The sequence below is a fragment of the Oryzias latipes genome, chromosome 20 (assembly GCF_053564925.1).
Source record: "Oryzias latipes strain Hd-rR chromosome 20, Olatipes_Hd-rR_3.1".
In the NCBI taxonomy this organism is placed as follows: Eukaryota; Metazoa; Chordata; class Actinopteri; order Beloniformes; family Adrianichthyidae; genus Oryzias; species Oryzias latipes.
This window is the reverse complement of record NC_136256.1, coordinates 2,788,434-2,811,177: the sequence shown is the minus strand read 5'-3', so window position 1 is coordinate 2,811,177 and position 22,744 is coordinate 2,788,434. Positions and strand designations below refer to the sequence as shown.

General features: G+C 44.3%; 1 protein-coding gene across 3 annotated transcripts; it reads left to right on the top strand.

The window, feature by feature from the left end:
* The first annotated feature begins 1,172 nt into the window (after nucleotides 1-1,172).
* On the top strand, nucleotides 1,173-22,420 carry gcm2 (glial cells missing transcription factor 2). 3 transcript variants are annotated; one of them, XM_011473574.4, is made up of 9 exons: nucleotides 1,173-1,282; nucleotides 1,353-1,479; nucleotides 12,526-12,589; nucleotides 12,924-13,112; nucleotides 13,182-13,294; nucleotides 19,963-20,088; nucleotides 20,164-20,417; nucleotides 21,207-21,441; nucleotides 21,585-22,420. In XM_011473574.4, the coding sequence occupies exons 2-9, from the start codon at nucleotides 1,387-1,389 to the stop codon at nucleotides 21,897-21,899; spliced, it is 1,389 nt and encodes a 462-aa protein (XP_011471876.1). In that variant the 5' UTR covers nucleotides 1,173-1,282; nucleotides 1,353-1,386; the 3' UTR covers nucleotides 21,900-22,420. The 3 variants fall into 3 exon arrangements, with proteins under 3 accessions (XP_011471876.1, XP_078794938.1, XP_020557738.1); XM_078938812.1 differs by having other exon boundaries at nucleotides 1,184-1,282; nucleotides 1,342-1,479; XM_020702079.3 differs by having other exon boundaries at nucleotides 1,212-1,479.
* The last annotated feature ends 324 nt before the right edge of the window (nucleotides 22,421-22,744 follow it).

Below are 22,744 nucleotides of genomic sequence, written 5' to 3'. Positions count from 1 at the left end.
CCCATGATTCCAGCATTGCACTAGCTCCATTACAGAAGGCAGCCATCTGCAGAGGATCAGACCTCTAGGGACCTGGAGGTCCTACTGCTCAGTGCAGCGGATAGAAAATAATAAACATTGCTCTGACACCAACCCTAAGACTGGAAAAGATCCAAGTATGTTCTGATAGGTCTTATCTATCCTAATCCTAGAACTGGTTCTGGTCTGCTATAGTCTCAGTCCAAGCCTGTTCTGATCTTGATCTGATAAAGTCCTGGGTCCAGTCTGCTTCAGTACTGATCTGCTTTGGTGTGCGTTTGTTATGATGTTGTTTCAAGTTGACCCTTTCCTGGCTTTGGTCTGCTTAAGTACTGATCTTTGTCCAGGTTTGTTGTACTTAAGACAATTTTCTGCTCTGATCCTGATCCTGGACTGAGATCATCCTGCAGGTCCAAGTTGCCTTCAATCACAGCCCCATTATTGCCCTTTTCTGCCCTTGGTTCTGGTCCATTCTGGTCCTGATTTGATCTAATCATTGTCATGTTTTTTTGTCAGCATTAGTCCTGGTTCTGGGTCTGGTCTCCTTCAGTCCTGGGTCTGGTCTCCTTCAGTCCTGGTCTAGGTCTGGTCTCCTTCGGTCCTGTTTCTGATCTCCTTTAGTCCTGGTCCTGGGTCTGGTCTCCTTCAGTCCTGGGCCTGGGTCTGGTCTCCTTCAGTCCTGGTCCTGGGTCTGGTCTCCTTCAGTCCTGGTCTTGGGTCTGGTCTCCTTCAGTCCTGGGTCTGGTCTCCTTCAGTCCTGGTCCTGGGTCTGGTCTCCTTCAGTCCTGGTCCTGGGTCTGGTATTCCTTCAGTCCTGGTCTTGGGTCTGGTCTCCTTCAGTCCTGGGTCTGGTCTCCTTCAGTCCTGGTCCTGGGTCTGGTCTCCTTCAGTCCTGGTCCTGGGTCTGGTCTCCTTCAGTCCTGGGTCTGGTCTCCTTCAGTCCTGGTCCTGGTATTCCTTCAGTCCTGGTCTTGGGTCTGGTCTCCTTCGGTCCTGGTCCTGGGTCTGGTATTCCTTCAGTCCTGGTCTTGGGTCTGGTCTCCTTCAGTCCTGGTCCTGGGTCTGGTATTCCTTCAGTCCTGGTTCTGGTGCACATTCATTAATTAGTTTGTTTTTGGAAAAGCAACGAGGTGTTTGCAAAGCAAACACACCCACACACACACACACGCGCGAGCTCACCCAAACACACACTCGGCTCTCCTCTCTGTCCCTCTCTCTCTCCTCCTCTGCCTCCTCGCGCTCACCTGTCCTGTCAGTCTTTCAGGTAACTCTCGCGGAGTCGCACGTGCTGATTTCACGTACTTTGAAACGTTTTTCATTGAGTTCTCATTAAGATCAGAAGAATCTGGACCAGAACCAGAACCAGTCATGTCCCGGGCAGAAGAGGGCGAGGAAACGGACTGCGTGTGTTCGATCGGGATGAAGTTCTCCTGGGACATAAACGACCCCAAACTGCCGCAGGTGCGTGGACCGGAACCGAACCCTGCGCCGTCCGGTTTGACATGTTTACTGGTGGTACTCGTGGTGAAATTGTGCTGGTATCGAACCTACGAGCTCAGAAGCGTAATCGAGACGAGAGAGATGAGCCGCAAACGGGCCGAACCGAGCTGGACTGTAAGAATAAAAACTGGGTTCTAGGAGAACCGTCCGAACCACCGATACCGGGCCTCCTGGATCAGCCGTAAATATAATAAGATGAAAACTGTGGCTTCTGGAAAATGTACTTTATTGCGTTAAAGACTGGAAAACCTCATTTGAAATATTCTTTTCGATTCGATCTGTTTTTATTTTTAACGTTGAAAAACGTGGTTTTTTTTTTTAGATTTTCAAAAAAGAAACGAAACTAAAAGTCCAAAATGAAATTCCGTTTAGAGACAAATTTAAACGTGAAAAATGAAACGCAAACAGCTCCAAAATAATCTTCCAATCATTAGAATTATTTATAAATATTCTCAGTCAAACACTAAAAGGCCAGAAATGATTGTAAAATGAAGAAGACGCGCGTGCGCCGCACTTTGATCTGGAGCTCAGAACTGCGTGATGACCACCGAACCGAACCACATTCATTGTAATACGAGGTTCGGTGTTCAAGCAGAGTCCAAATTTATCTTCATAATTTGAAGCTGAACAAACGCGGAACCAGAACCGGGCCTTTGGGCCTAAAGCGGCTTTATTTTGATTTTTCTTTTTGTTGTTTTCTGATTATTGTCAAAGAAAAAATAAACCGTAAAGAACTTAAAACATCGGCCTTTTTTATTATTATTTTTTATAACATTTAGGCCCCCAAAGGACGACTCGGGGCCCTGCGCGCGCGCGTCTTCTGCTGCCACCCTCGGCAGGGGCAAATGCAGCAGACTGACACGTTTGGGGCATAAATGCCGAGAAACGGCGCTCATGTGGAATGATGGTCAAGGCTTTAGTCAGATTCAGTGGCGGTAGGATTCCGGTCTGTGTGTCAGAAAGTGGATCGCGATGTGAGTCCACGCGTGGACACTCGTCACGTTCAGCGTGGAAGCAGATGCTGACGCGGCCTCGGCACCACGATGATCTTTCTAGAGAGGAGATGTCACGGGTCACGCGTGTTTCAGCGTCAAGGACGGAAAGAGTCACGGAGGAGCAAACCGGCCGGTCGGAGGCCGCGCTGCTCCCTGATTGGCTGCAGAAGCTCCGGTTGGGTTCTGATGCAGGTGAACAAGGTGGACCATGACCTGAAGACATGAGGATGCTTTCATAGATGAAAAACAAACTCTCTGAATAGAAAGAGCTCACAGCCTGACCCGTCGTGTCTGTTCTGTAGTTGAGGGGAGACAGCCTCACTTTTTAGGGGAATTTGCTGATTTGCTTTAAAGCTCCTCCAACACATGGAGGCATTTGGACGTTCAAATCCTGTTTTAAAATCAGCAGATATATTAGATATTAGCAATCAAAAACACGTGATACAAACTATTACAGAATAGGCCTACTTGTACTTGTTGCTATATTGTAATGAACCGCACAGGATGACCTTAAATCACCGACACCTGCAGAGGTAGAAAGGACAGATGTTCTGCTTGGTACTTTACTACTGACTTACATAAAAATGTTTATTATCGGTAAAGTTAAAGTACTGGAAGCACAATTGGAGAAGCAACCTTAACTTTAATACATCTAAATATTAATAAATAAATACATAAATATTGGCTACTTGGAAAAAAGTAGATAACCTGGATTTAATGTTAGATTTTGGGATAGACTGATTAAAAAACTAATAAAATCCAGATAATAAAGCAGGTCACAGGATTTTATTGTACAAAAAACACCAAATAGTTCAGTGGCCTTGCAGTGGAGTGTCCACCCTGAGACAGGAAGGCTGTGAGTTCAAATCCAGGCAGTCATGACAAATGCTCTTAATGGGAACAGCTACAAAATCCTGACCAAAAATGAGGATCATCAAGAAGATGTTAATAAAAGGTATCCGATCCAGAACGCTTCTTCTGACCAATAGAAAGACTCGCTAACAGCTGTTTATGTCTCTTTAGACGTCCATGGGATTTCAGCTGTTTGGACCGGTTACTATTTTACTTTCGATGCTTGATCCGTTGGATCGGAGGGTTAGACCGAGCGCGGCTGTGGCTGCAGCCCCCCCATGGGATGAATCCCATGCAGAGAACACGTCGCTCACCTGGGTGAAAACGAAATAACTGACAACGAATGGGACTTCTACTTTTAGCTTGAAATGCCCTCTATTTAGATCTTTAATATAGGCAATATAATTGTTTTCATGATATTATATTTGTGTGTGTATGTGAGGCCCACTGGGCCTTGAAGAAAGTCTCTCAGAATATTTAAAATATTTACATGTCCACTCTAATCATCTTCTTATCCGTCGTCAAAGCGTCCCAGAGATCTTTTAATGATGACGAGGCTGATTTTTGGCAAAATCCCCAAATCAGAAATGCAAAAATACAAATTCAAAATGACAAATGACAGAGTAGATTTAACAAACACTATTTTATTTTAACAAGGAAATATCCTCAAACACAAAGTTCAACCAAATACAAGCTGTACAAATGTTTGCAGCAGATGTTTTCAGAGCCGTCAGTAGTTTGAGCGTCTCGTTAAGACAAAAGCTTCCGGCGCTCGACAGAGTATCTGTTTCAGACGCTAAAACGAATCAGTACTCCCGCTTTGGACAGCTACAACATTCAAATGGGTTTGGCGGCGTGTGGTTTGATGCTCATAACCCCAGAGGTCAACATTTCCGTTTTTACCCACCAGCTGGGCAAAATTACCAGACAAATTATTACATTTTCTACAAAGAAAAACTATAGTTGTTGTTTAAAAAATGACATGTTTAATGGAAAGAGAGAAAGTCAGAACAAAGAAAACATCCGATAAAAACAACAGTTTAAGTGACTCAGATTTCTAATCAGTCTTTGCTCTTTGGCATTTTCACACATCGTTGACGTATTTTTTTTTATTATGCTCTATGACAAATGAGTTGTTTCTTCTCTTTAGCACAGCTAAATGCCCCCATGAGGGGATACAGAGGGGGTGTCAGCCAGTCACCGGTAGTCTGAACCCACTGAGGAGGGAGGATTTTTCTCTTAATTTTGTTAAGAAAAAGCAATAGCACGAAGTCGTTAATGTCTTCTAACCGTCAAGTCAAATTCAAACCTGCTGAGAAAATAAAGACACATTTGCCAACTGCAGATTGACAGAAAAAGCACTTTTCTCATCCAGCTGATTGATTTTTACATGAAATCAGAACAACAACAGCCTAAAAACACGATCATGTTTGGTTTCTGGACATTGACAGTAAAGATGCAGCTCAACACCGGCTCTGTAATGTTAGACACTGCTGATAAAGTTTTATTCACAGTGGATTCATGTCTGTTATTGTGTTCAGAAAATGCTGTTTTTGTTGTTTAATGTTTCAAATTCGTCGATTTATCGCTCAGCCAGATAACATTAGCGGCACAACAGAAGGGCGAGTATTATTGGAGCACAGTTTTGAGGCAGATTCTGAGGAAACCAAAGACGTAGACGAGGAGGAAGAGGAGGAGGAGGAGGAGCTGCAGTGAGGCTTTGGCCTGTTGCTGCGTCACAAACATTTTGAAATGGCGCATTTTCTTCCTTTAACGATCCCTCACGATTGAAAAACAGAAACTCAGCTTTAATCATCAGTTCTTTAATAAATGTCCTCCATTGTGAAAAAATGTTAAAAACACCAAAAACACACTCTTCTTTGAAGTGGGTCTGTAAGTATAGGGTCTTTTCAATAAAAAACTCACTTTTTTTTAAATCTGAACATTCTTTCTTTTTTTGCATCAAATTCTCTCTTTTGATGTTGTTTCTTTCATGAAACATGATCTGTCAAGCCTATGCAGTGATTACTGACAACCATGTGACATTTGGATAAGCATGAGCCAGCTAACAGCTAACACATTGCTTTAGCCTGGAAGAGAGGAGTTGGCTCGTTTCCTTTGACTGTATAAAAGACCTGGACTAAGCGACCTCTCCTCTCCCGCGTGCTCCACACAGGAAGTTCCTGCTGACTCTAAAGCCAAAATTCCATAGACTTCTATCGAGAAATAGAAAATACTAAACTGGAAGCTGTTGGTTTCATGCCGTCCGACTTCCTAAATGTCAGGTTTTGTCCTTCATACTGACATTGAAGTAAGTGTTTTCATAAAACGTTTTCTTAAGTCTTTATTCCAAGTAATTACTAAAGAATGACAAAAGTTTAAAAACATCTGTTTTGCTTTTTGATGCACATCAAATTTGTGTGTCCAAGAAACCAACGTCAGCCGTGTTACCCACTGAAAATGCCTCCTTAACCCTTGTGCTATCTCAGATGACCCCACCCCCCCTTACATTAACGTGTTCTCCCTACCATGACAAAGGTGGATAAAGGTGGATAGATTTCATGTAATCCATGGACACCAGTGAAGATCACAAATCATTGAAGAAAAAAGGTTCAGAGCACTGTCTAGTGGGTCTAGATGACCCAACTCCCAATGTTAAAGTGCCTAGGATAGCACAAGGTTACATCAGCAGTGCTTTGTTTCAAAGTCACATGATCAACATCCTTAGGAAATGTAAAGACCGTGTGGCTAGTCGTGACTTCTCTTCAATATTTGACTGTGCACATGCAGAGTTGATTCATGGCTAACTGTTCACGTAAACTTGCTTTAGATATTAGATTTCCAAAACTGCATGTCAGGTTTATGCTAAGATGAGTTTAATAAGGTTTAGGGCCCTAAAGAGGCTGAAATGTCAACCGTGTTACACAGATGGAGGTTTAATGTGAGGATTTCTGTTCAAATTGAGAGACACACAGCATGACGTGTTTTAGGGGGATGGTTTTGACTGCTGGTGGGAAGCAGCACCTTTACAGGGCTCAGCGTGATGCTGCCCATTAGAGAAGGGCTGCATAACCCACTGCTTTTCCTGGCCACACCGGGAAGATGTCTGATGGTACTTGCATGGAGATACCATCAGAAAGTTTCCTCCTTCAGCCTCCGACCTCACATTATGTGGAGATCGATGGGGACATAATAATGGATTGGATTTATCTGCGCTTTTCAAGACACCCAAAGCGCTTACATTATGTCCATTATTCATTCACTCCTCATTCATACTTGGTGACGGTAAGCTACGGTTGTAGCCACAGCTGGCCTGGGGCAGACTGACAGAGGCATGGCTGCCATTTCGCGCCTACGGCCCCTCTGACCATCACCGGGATCATTCATACACATTCACACACTAGTGGAGCCACACTGGAGGCAAGGAGGGTGAAGTGTCTTGCCCAAGGACACAACAACATTTGGCTGGTGGGAGCGGGGATCGAACCGCCAACCCTTCGATCATTGGACGACCCGCTCAACCACCTGAGCCACTGTCGCCACATAAGCTCCAAGGTCAAAGAATTGTAAACCAAAAAAACACAAAGATAAAACTGCGTGAATTTAAAGGAAAATTAAGATGAAAATGTCATGAGCTGGTCAGGTGAGGGTATGGATAAGGGTGTGGAGAAGCCACAGTCAGCCAGCACAGGAAGAAAGAGTGAAACACCAACAAAAACCAAACTATCACCTGCAGACATCACATAAAATAGCATTTCTGAGTATTTCTTTATTCAAATCATGGTGTATTGAAAAATCCTGTAGCAGTGAGGCAGCTGCTCCAATCGGAGGGCCTTCAGGCGAATAGATCCACATACGTCTTAGTTTTCCTCGTCTGAGCTGGAATCAGTAGAACACAGTGGTTTTCCAAATAAACTGATTTTCATTTCATGAAATGGGTGAAGTCATATTCACAGTTAAAGGAGTGAGCGTGGTCCGAATGACTTTTAAAATGCAGTGCAACAAACAGTTCTGCACTACATAGTATTTAAGGAATTCAGACATAGCCTCAAAATATTTTGTCAATGGACTCCAACACGCACGCACACAATTGTCCGAAACACAGTTGACAAAACAGTGACTTAATTATTTTAACATTCATTTGAGCTTAAGCTTGCCAATTAATTCATTTAGCCTGTACTACAGAAATATATAGTTTACTTATCAAAAAATAATCTTGCTATCTTGAGTTCTAACTTGACAACAAATGTGCCCCTAATTGTAGAAGGACCCTTTTGCTGTAGTGCAAGTGATTCAAGTTATAGAGACTTGCCAACCAGATGCCTCAGTTAAAGTTTGTGATCTTCAGTTGAATGTTTAAACCGTTTTTATTGTCAAATTCTTCCTTGGTGCCTTTCAGAGGAAGGGGTGTGGGAGTGTTTGCCATAGAAATAAGGGTGCAACAACGTATTTGAAAAATAATTTGATTAATGTCATAATTTGTGGTGGACGATATGATTCATAGTTGATATCAGTTCATATTAATCGATCTGGTTGGATCCAATTCTCTGACCTAATATGGATCCAGATCCTCTTCATCCAAACTTCCTGCAGTGAGACTCAGACAGAAATTCCTGCTACTGAACAGTTTTCCAGATTCTTGGATTTCTTCCAGATCATCAAGTGGAAATGAAACAAACAAGTGAACTAGAATGAATGTCAAATCCATTCACATGTTAGTTTCCTAAAGTTCACCACTGTTGTTTTTCCACATCCAAAGAATCCAAAGGGAACATTCTTAGAACATTCTAGACACTGGATGGTCACAGGACTTTATTCAAAGTCTGTCCACACATTGGACTGGAATGAAGGACTGATCCGTTTTTGCTGCATCATGTGTGTTGTCCGCTGTGATTGGTTGTTATTCCTTTATAGTCAAATAAACCTGCTGTTTTTTGATCCAAATGTTTTTTTGCCATCACAACTGCCCCAGCCACAGCTGGCTAAGACTGTGGATACTTGTCAGTGTCTAGAGGAATCCCACAAGCCAGTCAGAGTTGGTAGTATTTCTTTCAGCTTAACAGCACCCCTCACCTTTGGGGATTGCCATTGCGACAGGCATCAGAGAGCCGATGGCCACAGCTGCAGGGCAAGAGAGGTAAAGAACCCTGAGACTAAAAGTCCTCGGCCTTCCTAGGTACCTACTTGAAATTCTCTTAGATGTTGAAATCAACTGCACCTTCTTCTACTCACACTTCCCACACCAACACACACAGACATGATACAAAAGGAGGGTGGTGGTCACAGATCTTCTCTCTCCTCCTCCTGTGATGGGGGGAGACAGCTGCTTGGCCTCCTTGGCCTGATGACCCTTTCTCCTTCCTGGAAGGAGAAGACCTCTGGCTATGCCATGAATCAGGGAGCACATCACATTTGAGCCTGGGGATGTTCGTGTTCCGGTGATGCCGATTCAGAGTCTCCTTATCCTTCCAATACCAGGGATCCTGGTCAGTCTGCACTTACCATTATTGTCATGGCTCCCTGTCTCTTGCTGGTACCCTCCTCTGGGTCAGGGAGGATCTGCCTTTGCCTGGCTCTCTGCTGGTGTGGTGATCACGGCTCCTGGGTGGTGGTGGACTGCTTGTCTGGGGCTTGAAGGCGTTCTCATGTGGATAGGGTTTTGTGCTGTACCCTTGGCACAGCTGGAGTACTGTTGTCTGTCTTGGATGGGGTTTGTGCTCTCCATAATCCTGCCCCCCCTGCTCTTTGCTGCTGGGGGTCCTTCTGACTCTGGTCCAGGTGGCTGGAGTCTGGTTGGATTGGAGGCAGACTCCCTCATTCTGCTTCTCTGTGCAGGCCTCTGGGGGTCCTAGTTACCATTGCCAACTCCCCTACTGCTGGAGGGTTTGTGTAGGGGTGACAAGGCACACCCTCTTTTTGTTTTATTCTCTATAACATCATCATCTACTGTAGAACACAGGCAAACATCCATCCTTCGATGTTCTGAGCCTGTTTTATCCCTTACGGGGTCACGGGACTGCCGGACTCTAACCCCGCCACTGCTGGGCGGAGGCAGGGAGAGGTCTGTTGCAGGGCCACACCGGCAAACAACTGAGGACTATACTGTATATGAACACTCACCGGCCACTGTATTAAGCACACCCTCCCATTCATTCATTCATTCATTTTCTTTACCATTTATTCCCTTTCGGGGTCACGGGGTTGCCGGAGCCTATCCCAGCCACCCTCCGAGCTGCTTGTTAATGCAAATTTCTAATCAGCCAATCACATGGCAGTAACTCAAAGTAGACATGTTCAAGATGATCTACTGCAGTTTAAAACAAGCATCAGAATGAGGAAGAATGGTGATTGACTAATTACCTTTATTAATGACTTTGAACGTTGTTGTCGGTGCCAGACGGGCAGATCTGACGATTTGCTGATCTACTGGGATTTTCACCCACAACCATCTGTAGGGTTTACAGAGAACGGTCCAGAAAAGAGAATATATAAAGTGAGCTGCTGTTCTGTGGGCAGAAATGTTTTGTTGATGCCAGAGGTGAGAGGAGAACGACCAGACTGGTTCCAGCTGATAGAAAGACAACAGGAACTCAAAGAACCACTGGTTCCGACCGAGGTCTGCAGAAGAGCATCTCTGAACACACAACATTGGTTTAGACCGGGGGTCGGCAACCCGCGGCTCTTTAGCGCTGCCTTAGTGGCTCCCTGGAGCATTTTCAAAAATGTTTGAAAATATAAAAAGATTGGGGAGAGAAATATATATATATATTTTTAATATGGTGTCTGTAGAAAGAAAAACAAGACACAAACATTCTTAACGTTTTCCAATGCTGTAAGAATGTGTAGAATAAATATTAAATTTCAACATTTTTGTCAATGAAGATTTGAGTCTTAGCCTGCGACACATGTTTCTACCAGCAGGGCAGCAGACCGCTAGGCAGGTGGCTGATGTAAATGAACCACCGTCAGTTCCGTGCATTGCTTGATGAAGTTGAAAACGAATATTCTGATCTCCTGCTACACAACAAAGTCCGATGGCTGTCCAGGGGTGACGTTTTGCGTCACTTTGTCGTCTGTTTCGAACACGTGATCTGCAGGCGCCGCAAATGCTTGAAGCTGTTCTGACATTCGAGCGCAAGCTGACTGTCTTTGCCAGAGATGTACAGCGAACGAAGTGGATGCTGCTGTGGTTTACCCCCTGCAGTGACTTGCTTGGCATTTGCACATACACTGACCAAAAATATAAACGCAACACTTTTGTTATTGCTCCCATTTTTTATTGTATGAACTCAAAGATGTGAAACATATTCCACATACCCAAAATAACCAGTTCTCTGAAATATTGTTCACAAATCTGTCTAAATCTGTGATAGTGAGCACTTCTCCTTTGCCAAGACAATCCATTCCACCTCACAGGTGTGCCATATCAAGATGCTGATTAGACAGCATGATTATTGCGCAGGTGTGCCTTAACTTTATTAATTTGATTTTATATACTTTACCTTTTCAAAGGGCTGTTGTTTTCTTTTTTATAAATGCAGGCTGCGTTTTATTGCACTCTGTTTAGTTCCCAGAGAGGGGCACGTCACGCACGTTCCGTTTTGTTGTTTTTTGTTCGAATCCTCAAAATAAAAATGACATAAAAAATCAGATTTCTTTATGACATTTCTTTAATTTTATCAAATTAATGAAACATAATTCATTGATATTGTAATGAAGTTAAATTTGCACAACAGAGCAGTCACTTGACCTGTCGTTCTCTGCAGAATGCAATGCAGGGCAAATAAACATTTAGTTGTTAATGCTCACTATGTATTTGTAGCAACTTCATTTTGATAGAAGGCTAATATAGCTATTATATATACATATTGCATGTGTTGCCTTCATTATAAGGCTTAAATAGGGCTTTTAATATTTTGCGGCTACAGAAATGTTTGTTTTTTGTTTTTTTCGTTCAATTTGGCTCTTTCAACATTTTGGGTTGCCGACCCCTGGTTTAGGCTGTCATCAACAACACCTACATGAATAATAATTTCACACATTGCTGTGATTTTATCTGTGTTTAACAATAAAGCAAATAATAATATAATTTTTTTTAAAAACTGAGAATAGGAACCAAGAGGAATGAACACAAAAGCAAATAGGATTTTTCTGTGTTATTGAGTTTGAATGAGACAGAGCGGAGATGTTAGACTTTGTGGTGCTGCTCTGATTCTGATTGGTGGATCCAAGCAAAATATCTGTTAAGGAAATACTAAAGCTCATAAAAACTGTCTTGATTTTCTTTATCAAATTATATATTATGCAATATTTATTTAAGTCTTGTGTTTTTAGTGATTTAGTGGGCATATTTAACAGTGATGTGGTTTTGAGCAGATGGCAGAATTTTGGGAAGCTGGAAAAGAAGTGAGAAGGACGACATAACTGCTTTATTTGCCTAGTCAAGGGTCTAAACATCTGAACTTTTCAGGTTTTCTGAGTGATCCTTGACCTGGAAGGGTTAGTATCATTCAAATATTCCAGACCTTCCAGAAGCACAAACTATTGGAAGGTTAGCTGAAGGTCTTTGGAGCTGCTGACTCAGCTCTAAGTCTTGCTGAACCATTTCATTGTCAGTTGAAGGTTAAGTAGAGGTTGTGAAGAGCCTGCTGACATAGCATGCGCTGATGTTGTTGCTCAAACACCAAAACTGGTTTTCATATTTGTGTTTTCACTCAAACCAAAACAGTGAAAGAGACTTTGTCAGCTGATCTTCAGGCCGCCCTGACACTGATCAATATCTACCCCGTCCTATAAACCGCCCAACTGCACCTTCTTTTTGAAACATAAGAGCTGCTGATCAGGTTCTAATTACAACACGTAAAATATTTGCAATGTCCAGTTAAAAAACTGGACACTGTCCAAGCATGTCATGCAGGCTGAGCACAGAGACCTATAGAGACGGCCTTTACTGCCAGATAGACTGATTGTTCTGTAATCTGTTTGATTCTTTTGGATTCTTCACTGCAGGCAAGCATTCATTCTGTCCTCTTTAGATGTTTAGTGTAACAAGAGTCAACCAGAAGACTCCTCCAACTTTGACCCGTCTGTCTGTCTGTCTGTGTCTCCTTCTGTCTGTCTGCACTTGTCTGACTGTCTCGCTGTCTCTGTCTGTGTGCAGGACCTGAAGCAGTTCGACCCCTTCCAGGAGTGGACAGATGGTTACGTTCGCTACATCTACAGCGGTGAGACATTTTGAGTTTACCGTACAGATGAAATGCCTCCTCAGCTGTGAATAAGTGTTCTGATTGGACAGTTGAACCTTTAGGTTAATGAGCAGATGTGTCTGTGCAGTCAAGCATCTTTTCTTGTTGGCACAAATCCTAATAAATACAGTTTTTAGGCCAACGTTTTATTGTTTTGACTTTTACTAACTGAATCCATGGGAAACTGCAACAGTGGCAACAAAAAGCAGGTGAAAGGTTGAACCTTTTTCTTGGACCTCAGATCATACAGCAGTCTTTGAGGAGCGGCTGAACACTTGGGAGGTTTGAACTTGCGAGTCTCTTTGTTTTGCAGCTGAAGATAAAAACGCTCAGCGACATTTGTCGGGCTGGGCCATGAGGAACACCAACAACCACAACTGTCAGATCCTGAAGAAGTCCTGTCTGGGTGTGGTGGTCTGTTCTCGGGGGTGCTCGCTGCCAGACGGATCCAGACTGCAGCTCCGACCCGCCATATGTGACAAAGCTCGGCAGAAACAGCAAAGTAAGGACTGAGTGAGACCATGTGTCCGTAGTCCCTGCTAGACCAAACTCATAACGATGTACGTTCCAGAAAAGCTCTGCCCGAGCTGCAGCGCTGGTCTGGAGCTGCTGCCGTGTCGAGGTCACAGCGGCTATCCTGTCACCAACTTCTGGAGAGTGGACGGAAAATCCATCTTCTTCCAGGTAGAACCGGTTCAGTACTTTGTCACTCAGCTGAACGGAAACGTATGTGCTGAAAGAGAAATCGGGTCCAGAGATCTTTAAATGATGTATTTAGCAAAAAACTAATACAAATGTTATTTTATGAAAAATCATTAATAAAGAGAACTTTCTTTAGATCAGATTCCAATCGATCATTTTGATTCAAAATTATGGCCTGCAGCCGTCACAGACTGCAGGGACCAGGTTGTTTTTGTCGACATATCCGATATCCGAGCCAAAAAGGCCTGAAAAAAAGTGTTACAATCAGACTGGAAAAGATTAAAGTGTTGAGAGGAAGAGGGTGATGTGAGTGTGTTTATGGTGTTAAAAATTGCTTTTGGGTTTCTTTTGTTCATTGAAATAAGTTTGTGAAAAAATGTTGACCTAGCTTGCTTTATCATATCATTTAGGGTGGAGGGTGGCTCTTTAAGATGCAGCCTGTGCACTTCCAGTTTTATTGTTTTCCATAGACGTTCTACTTTACGACAAAGTCTTCTGAAGGAACGAATGTCAGCAGTTATCCAAGGAAATGACTTATTAGAAGTGACGCTCTCTCTGACAGCAGCAATTGTGTTTATAATGGTTTCACAGTGACTGTTAAAAGAGTGCAAAAAAGAGTCTACACTGTCAAAAGGGTTAAAAGAATTTGTATCAAACAGATCTGTGAATCTATCCGACTCATTCTGACGTAAAATTCGTCTCTGCATTCTAACAGGTGTGGGTGAAGGCGGGTGGGGGGAAATCACACTAACCCTTGTGCTATCTTAGATGACCCCACCCTTACTTTGATGTGTTCTCCCTACCATGACAAAGGTGGATAAAGGTGGAAAGATTTCATGTAATCCATGGACACCAGTAAAGATCACAAATCATTGAAGAAAAAAGGTTCAGAGCACTGTCTAGTGGGTCTAGATGACCCAACTCCCAATGGTAAAGTGCCTAGGATAGCACAAGGCTAAAGAAAATTCAGCAGTGATCACCGATGTGACTGTCTTTAACTCTAAGCTGCTTAATATGTAGACTTAGGGAAAAGACTATGTCCAGAGTGTGCAAAATTCAAATATTTAGTTATAAATAACAATTCTGAAGCAGAGACACAGGAAGAGTCATGAATGTGAATATTAAAATCACCCAGTGAGAGTACAGGGTTCAAATTGATAATACCTGATTAAAACTCAGCAAACTCGTCTAAAAATACCCGTGCAGGGCCAGGAGGTCGGTAAATTAAAATGCAATAAAACGGGGAGTCAGATCCAACCTTAGTGATCTGCAGTTCAAATGAGCTGAAAGAATCTGAGCTCAGCTTCCAGCCGGAGGCTAGAAGACTACCAAATGTCCTGGTAGATGGCGGCCAGTCCCCCCCAGACTGCCCCGTCCCACAGATTGTTGAGATGGATGCGCTCCATCTTCCGCTGCCATGTCTCTGTCAGGCAAAGGAAGTCCAAGTGCTCCGATGTGAAAGAGTCATTCAGATGAAAAGCTTCGTTAGTGATGGAGCGTGCGTTCAACAGGAGTTGATCCTCAGATGATCCCCAGATTTCCCGGCAAAGGGGTCGCAGGGTTCAGGCGTTAACTCCTCTATGGCGCAGACCGGGCAACCAGGGCCGTTTTGTCAAACCCCGTTGACAGGAGTCAGCCAGCTGATCACAGGCTCCAGGGAGCGATAGGAAGAACAGTGGCGACTAAACTCTTTGAATTCAGCCTTGGTGTGTCCAGTAAAACCTCTCAGATGGGTTTTTATGCGGATCATTTTACCACCTTGTCTTCCATGGCAACGATGGCGTCTTTTCCTTGGGGGAGGGAGAGCCGTTGGGCGGCAGAGAAAAGCAGGAACTCCCTCTAGAAAAGCGGGCAGGGGTTTCTGACCACGAACATCTTGTGAGTCGAGACCTGTGCTTGGGATCCAGTAGTGATTTTTGATCATACACCAGCAGGCGGGTAGATTTTTGGGTCATAACCATTATTAAAAGCAAAAATATTAAAACGCAAAGCAGGAGCAGACGGCAGGCCGCACACACTGGCGCCGTTGTGTTAGTCATAATGTGTATGTGTAAATGGAGGGGGGGGAGGGCAGAGGGGAGGGTTAGTTTTAGTTTTCTAACTTTTTTGTATTTTGTTGTTTTTAATTGTAAAGCGGTTTGAGCTGCACACATGAAAAGTGTTTTTTTAAATAAATAAAGCTTGATTGATTGATTGATACCCAAACCCAGACTTTCCGTCTGTTTTGTCAATATGAAATGTGAACAGGTTTTAAAATGAATACCACAGCTGATCGCCACTCACAGCTGACATATCCAGTCCTGTTGCTGCAGGTACGACAAACCACAAATGCAGGACTGTTTGTTTCAAACAAACATAGATGAAACACTATTTCAACTTTGGTTTATTTTCCTTGTGCATTATTGTTATGAAAGCACTTTTTTGACTTCATGCCAAAATATGTTTAAAAATGTTATTTGACCTGCTGTTTGTGAGTAAATAAACTTTCAGATCTATTGGAAATGGTGTTAGTTCACATTAAAGTTGGTAACGGCACCGTTGTTAAGGAGAACATTTCTAATTGGTGCTTCATGTCATAAATGTTGCTGACCCCTGGTCTAAACAAAGGGATGAGGGGAAATCAGTGGAGGCTTACATCCGTGCTAGTATTCACACCCAGAACTCAAGTTAACTGCCGATGAACTCCTGCTGCTCTGTAGACACTTTGTCCAAGAAAATGTCAATACTTTTAAAATGTTGTCTAAAGTCTGCATTATTATAAGTAAAAGACCTCTGGAAAAACTTTTTCCATAGATCAAAATATGATTGAAGCGCTTTAGAAGCAGGGACCACAAAATCTTTTTTGACAGCCTGTCCCTTGGTTGGGTCGGATCTGTTGTTTCTAACACAAACACACACTTTACGCAAACAAGGAAGGAGGGGCCATTGACCTTCTATTCCCTACCCCATTCCTTGTGGGGGAACCAGGCCCTCAATGGGGTTGGGGCCATCAATGGTGTTGGTCCCTTGCACACTGGCTTCCTGGTCCTGCTTGTCCTTTCTCCACATGAGGAGGGGAATCCCTGAGTTCTCTGGCTAGGCCAAGAGTTGAGGATCACATCACATCTGAGCCTGGTGGTGTGTCCATGTCCCCGTAGAGCTTGTTCTGGTCTTTGACTCAGAGTGCTGGACCTCTTTAAAATTTCTAACAACACGAGCACCTGGTTGGTCCATGTTTGCCACACTGGTAGGGGACCCCCAGTTCTCATGGACACTCTCTTATTGGTCTGGAGGGATTTCTCCTCCAGCGGATGTGGCCTTGTGCTGGGCCCCTGGGGAGGACTGTTGGGGCGTGCCCTGTCTGTGCTCGTCTGCCCCTCTGTTCTCTGGCGCTTGTGGTAGAGGTAAGATCGGGCCTAAAAAATCCAGCCCGACCCGACCCGACCCAGGCCCGCGGGCATTAAAGCCGAACCCAGCCCGAACCCGACCAATTAACTTGATTTGCAGGCCCGAGCCCGAGGCAAACCCGAAATTTCACTTTATCTCATAGTATTTTTGGCAGAAAAAAGCGCAAGATTTCTTAAGGTTAAAATATCTACATATTTTTATGATCATGATAAATGCATTTGCACAACGAAATAACGCTGGAACACAGAATAAGAGGCCGGACAAAGAGAGTGAAAGAGAGATCTTCATGCGCACTCGCTTCATTACGCGGAGAAATACTGCAGCCACGGCGGTGCCTGTTTGCCTTTTCCCTTCCCTTGTCTTAAGGTTCGGTGAACGTTCTCCCTCTGAGTAAGAAGCTGGCTGTTCCTTTCGGTTTGTGCGGTAACCGTTCTGACATACAGGATTAATAAAGAGCTGTTTGACAACCGCCAGCCTAAGGAGCTTCTTTGCAGCTGTTAAAATATAGTTATTAAAGAAGTCAGCGAGAGAGAAGCCCGGCCCGACCCGAACGTAATGATTGTCATTTAGTAATTCGGGTCGGGTTCTGATTCGGGCTCGGGCTTAAGATCTTACTTCTAGCTTGTGGACCCTGTGACGGTCCTGCCGGCCTGTGTCTGGGTGGCTGATATTTGGTTGCCTGGGGAGCAGGTACCTTCGCAAAGTGTCTCAACGCAGGTGTCTGGGGGGTCCTGACGGCCACTGCTGCCTCACCTTCGGCAGGGGGCTGCACGTGGGGACGACTAGGCACTCCCCCGTTGTCTCATTTTCTCCATTCCACACGCATCATCGTCCACAGCAGAACATGGACACTCACCTGATGACAGGTGGCAGCTCACCTTTATACAAACAGGTTCTTGGTATTTGTATAGGAACAATATATGCTTGCCATGTTTTTGTTTACGTTCATATTGTTTGTGAGGTGATCAGTATGGTTTTGTTAACGTGTTGACATGTATGTGTGGAAAGGCTTTTGGAGCCAGCAGATTATGTTTTGAGTGTGTGAATGAGAGGGGATTCGATCAGGCCCAACCCTCAACGGTAATAATGGTAAGGAGGCCTCTTTACCAAAACACAACACCACAGCCAAGACGCAACTCCTTCAGAACAACACTAATAAACAATTGATTGAATTACCAAGAACAGTGTCCCAAAGATTAGATGACAGAACCCCTCTGAAAATATAAAGTAAAACTAAAGCTCCAGGAAGCCTCCAGCCAAGTCCGGCCAACCCACCAACGGCCCTGCCAGTGGTTCTGACTGTGTCCTGCCCCACTCACTGACTGTATAAGAGAACTGGACTGAGTACATGTGATGTCACCATAGAAAAGCTAAACGAAGCTAATTCAGTCGAGCAAGACAGCGGTTATTGGTCCTAGTCGGTCTGAGTCTAAGTTTCTATGGCAACTACTGTCGCCAATCAGGAATGAGCTTGTTCAAAGCCCACGCCCCTTCCAATGACAGTGAGTCAGGAGAACCTGACAATCAATCATTAAGCTGGGGGTCAGCAGGCACCACATGCTTTTACTGAGGCATCTAATTGGTCTGTTTATAACTTCAATAATAATAAAGAAAAAAAATCATGAAAAAAATAGAGTTATCAAGAACATGTTTGAAAAAACTTATGAGGGCAAGAATGGTTATTCTGACCAATAAAATAACTAACAGCTGTTTATCTCTCCATAAAATTCTATTGGATTTTGGCTTCTTAGAGCCATCAGGTACTTCCTGTTTGGAGCGCCTGGGGGAGGGCCGTCTCTGGTTTTGCGGTGCGTCGTGCGGTTGCTGTTTATCTGCTGCTGCTTTGGTCTGGCAATATAAAAGATATAAGGGCTTGAACCTTTCACTCTTGTTTCTGCCGTCGTGGCACGCACCTGCTGAGGTACAGCCACATAACCGCTCAGTCCAGTTCTCATGTACAATCAATGATGGAGGGTTAGGGCGGTCGACCTCTGATCGGAAGATTGCAGGTTCCGGCCCATGTGCCGACGTGTCCTTGGGCAAGACATTGAACACCACCTTGCCTCTGGTGGAAGGTTGGCGCCAGTGTTTGGCAGCGGAGCCACCATTAGTGTGTGAACGTGTGTGACTGTAAAGCACTTTGGGCCTTTGAAGAAGGTAGAAAAGTGCTATACAGGTATACGCCATTGCTTGCATCCATTATACAGTCAATGCTCGTGTCCCACCCGTTGACAGTCTGTGAAATCACCTTTGGCCGGGCTGTGATTACAAAAGCTCCCTGCACGTCCATATAATGTAACGTTAACAGAGAGTTCACAGTCACATTGATTTAACAGCAGCTAGCAGAGTTACTTAGCCGTCATCTGTCATTCAGAACTTACCAGTCTTGAACCAAATCTAAATTCTTCCCCTTCAGCTTCCCCCTACCCCTACATTTAGCCCTCCAAATGGAGAGTTGTGGCAAAATAGTGTCTTCGAAATCGGACGTGAACAAAAGCTCTGCAGAACGACGTGACGCGGAGGGATGTTGAGCCCTCTGCTGCGAGGGTTAGCCCGTAACCCCCTGTGCTTTCCTATGGGGTCAAGATGACCATTGACGTGTTCTCCCTACCATGACAAAGGTGGATAAAGGTGGAAAGATTTCATGTAATCCATGGACACCAGTGAAGATCACAAATCATTGAAGAAAAAAGGTTCAGAGCACTGTCTAGTGGGTCTAGATGACCCAACTCCCAATGTTAAAGTGCCTAGGATAACACACGGGTTAAAAATGCGATTTCGGAAACCTTAGCAATAATCCTACTATTGGAGGGGTAGGGAGAAGCCGGAGGTTTAGGATAAGAATTGGGATTCAGCCGTTGTGTAACTTCGGACAAAGTTGTTCGTTGTTGAGTCTCAGTTTATGTCAACATACTTTTTAACCTTTGAATGTTGGAGACATAGCAAGTAAGAAGGCTAAAGTCAAAATCAATTCATGAGTTCCTGCTGTTGAAGTCCAAGTGAAGTTTAAATTTGTTGCATTCATGATTTGAGTCCAAGTCATGTGACTCAATTTAACACCTCTGGAGGTTAACAGGATTACTTCCATTTGGCAACATTTGATTTATTCTGGTTGACTGAAAGTTAAAACTATAGGTGTGGATATGGAAGTTTGGGATCTCAACAGCATCTGTTAAAATGTTGGGTTAACCCAGAGGCTGCTGACTGACTCAGCAATGCTGATTCCTGCAAACTTTATGTCTGCTGTTGCTGTTGTCTTCCAGGCTAAAGGGGTCCATGATCACCCAAGACCAGAATCTAAATCGGAAACTGAAGCCAGAAGAAGCTCAGTAAAGAGACGAGTGAACTCGCCTCCATTCACGCCCAAACGAAGACTTATTGACCCTCAGGTGGACTCCATGTCAAAACGGTGTGGATGTACATGTAGATGGCGTGTGGGTTTTTACTCTTTTTCTGTGTTTCAGGCCCTGGGCCCCGCCCTCCTCTGTGTGGAGCCATCAGATAGAATCTCCTTCATTGAGCCCAACTTCCCACAACATTATCCAGCATTCCAAAGTCCAGAGCCTTACTACAGTCCCCACAATCCACTGGGTGAACCCCCTCCCTCCCTGCAGAAACCAGCCAACACCAAGCTCTTCATGAGTAGGCCCAGTTATGAATTCCAAGGATACCTGACCCCACCTTCATACCCCATGACCTCTGACCTCTGTGACCCCAGGTTTGGCTCCCACACTTTAGAACAAGGGGACTGGCCCAAACCAGATTCTGAACTACCTCCACATTTTTAGCAGAGGAAACAGTTAAGATGAGCCCCTGAAGCTTAACTTAGCATCTGAACTGGAAAAAGTTGGATTGATGATATAAATCTGCTGGGAACCCTTGAAGAGATCAGATCTTCTACATTTGGGTTGAGTTTCAGTAGAATTTTCTTTCAATCTTCACACATCTGAACCGTAACGTGACATGAACCTAAGCTATACAGTTTGAAATGGGACTGAAAATTCTGAAACCCCATTCTGTTTATGAAACAAGTCAGTCTAGATTTAGCAGAAACTGGGATCAGGCTCACAGGTATCCAGGTAACCACGGCCTGAGTCTTGCTCCAGTTTAACTTTGACAACTTTGTGAGCAAAGTTTTAATAATTAACATTTCTGGTCCCTTCCAAAGGGTAACAGCAGATGTCAAAAGTTTGATGCCACCAGATCCTGGTGGGGTCTACAAACAAAACCGAACTACAGTGTTCTCTTTTTTATCGAGGAGGTTAAATATTAAGAAGAATTTGAGATTGAGACTGGAAGACTCCTCACTACACACTGAATACACCTCTCTCTCTCTCTCTCTCTCTGTGCATCCGTAGATCTTGTTGTTTCAAAAGTAGCTCGCAAAAGTGTGGGCACCCCTGGTCTAAATGTTTGAAATCATACAAAGACGAAAAAATAAATACAGTTTGACACTTGTAATTTGGTCTAACTCTCTGTTTGATCCTCTGCCCTTGGTTGTTTGCAGGGTGGGGCCGGTCTTGGGTTCCTCCTCAACCTCATCTTCATCTTCAGCTCCTCTGTCCTCCTCCTCTTTTGAGCCCCAGACAAAGCCCCCTCCAGCTTGGAAGGAGCTGCTGAAGAGCACTTCCCCATACGGGGACAACCACCACTACTACAGCGCGGAGTACCCCTGCCGTTACCCTAGCAACACACCAGGGTCACCCGCGCCACTGCAGACAATAATCACTACCACAACCAAGGTGATCACCTCCATAAAGGCACCCCCCTACTGCACAGAATGCACATGGGTGTGGTGGGGGGGGGGACTATGGTCACTCTGAACAGCAAATGTGCTGTCAACTTCTGCAACAATAAACATGTCAGCCTTTCGTCTCGTTCTTAGGTGTCCTACCAGCCGTGCCCAAAGCCTCCAGGTGCCCTGCCCCAATACCAGTCGTGCCCTAAACCCTCAGCTGGACTCCAATCCTACCAGCCCTGCACCCCCCCCAAACAGCCGGGCCTCTCTGCCTGTTCCTCTCTGCTGGACGACATTTCCTCTTCCTCATATTCCACTGAGGTGAAGGTGACAGAGGAGTCTGGGGGGGTCATCAAGTCTCTATCGTTTCCTCCCGAGTCCCTGCAGACCAAAACGGAGCGCGCTGATGGCTACGACTACCACTATGCCTACCCCAACACGTACCGCTACAATGACTACTAACGTGTCTGATGTCACGGTAACTGCTTCTCCTGTCGGTCACAGAGGATTTCTGACCTGATCAGCCCCACTTGGGAGCCACACCACGAGTTTTAGAATATGTTCGGAAACCTCCAACTGGATGGCAAGAACCTTGAACACAAGGTGACAACTCCCACCTGAAGATTCAGTATTTAAACTTGTGGGGTTCCTGGAGCTTCAAACCACACCCCCCAACCTCTCTCTGGACTGGGTTGGTCCCTGAGCAGAGCCAGGATCCAGCAGTTGCTGCTTTGTTTTTGACTGAACTACTACACACACTGAAGGCTTACTGGAAAAGTGCAGATAAAATCAGAGAATCAAACCAAACCAACTGCGAGCCAACTTCACGGACCGATTCGGTTCAAAACCTGCAGACAAGAGGTGGTTTTATCCATCGGTTTGGCAGCCAATGTGGAGAATCTATATTTAACTTTTACTCACATGTAACCTTCAGAAATGACTACTGCCATGATAATAAACATAATTTATAAAACTCCCTTCAAGCAGCGTCTGTGTTTGGATGTAAACATCCTAAATGATCATGCAACCAGATTGAAATAGACCTGGACAAAAACCTGGACCTGAAGGATCCCTGGTCCCGGCTGAAACGCAGGAGAAAATGGTTGATTAGGTCTTTAGGTCCTGATCTAGCTTAGAAATTTAAATATTCATGTAAGTATCCACAGGAACCACTCTCTACTGGAAGATTTTGAGGGGTCTCACATTAGATTCCAAGTAAACAAGTCCTTACACACATTCTTCAGACAGGGACCCCCTCACACACACACACATACAAAGTTATCCTGAAAAGTCAAGTTTTGGTTTTA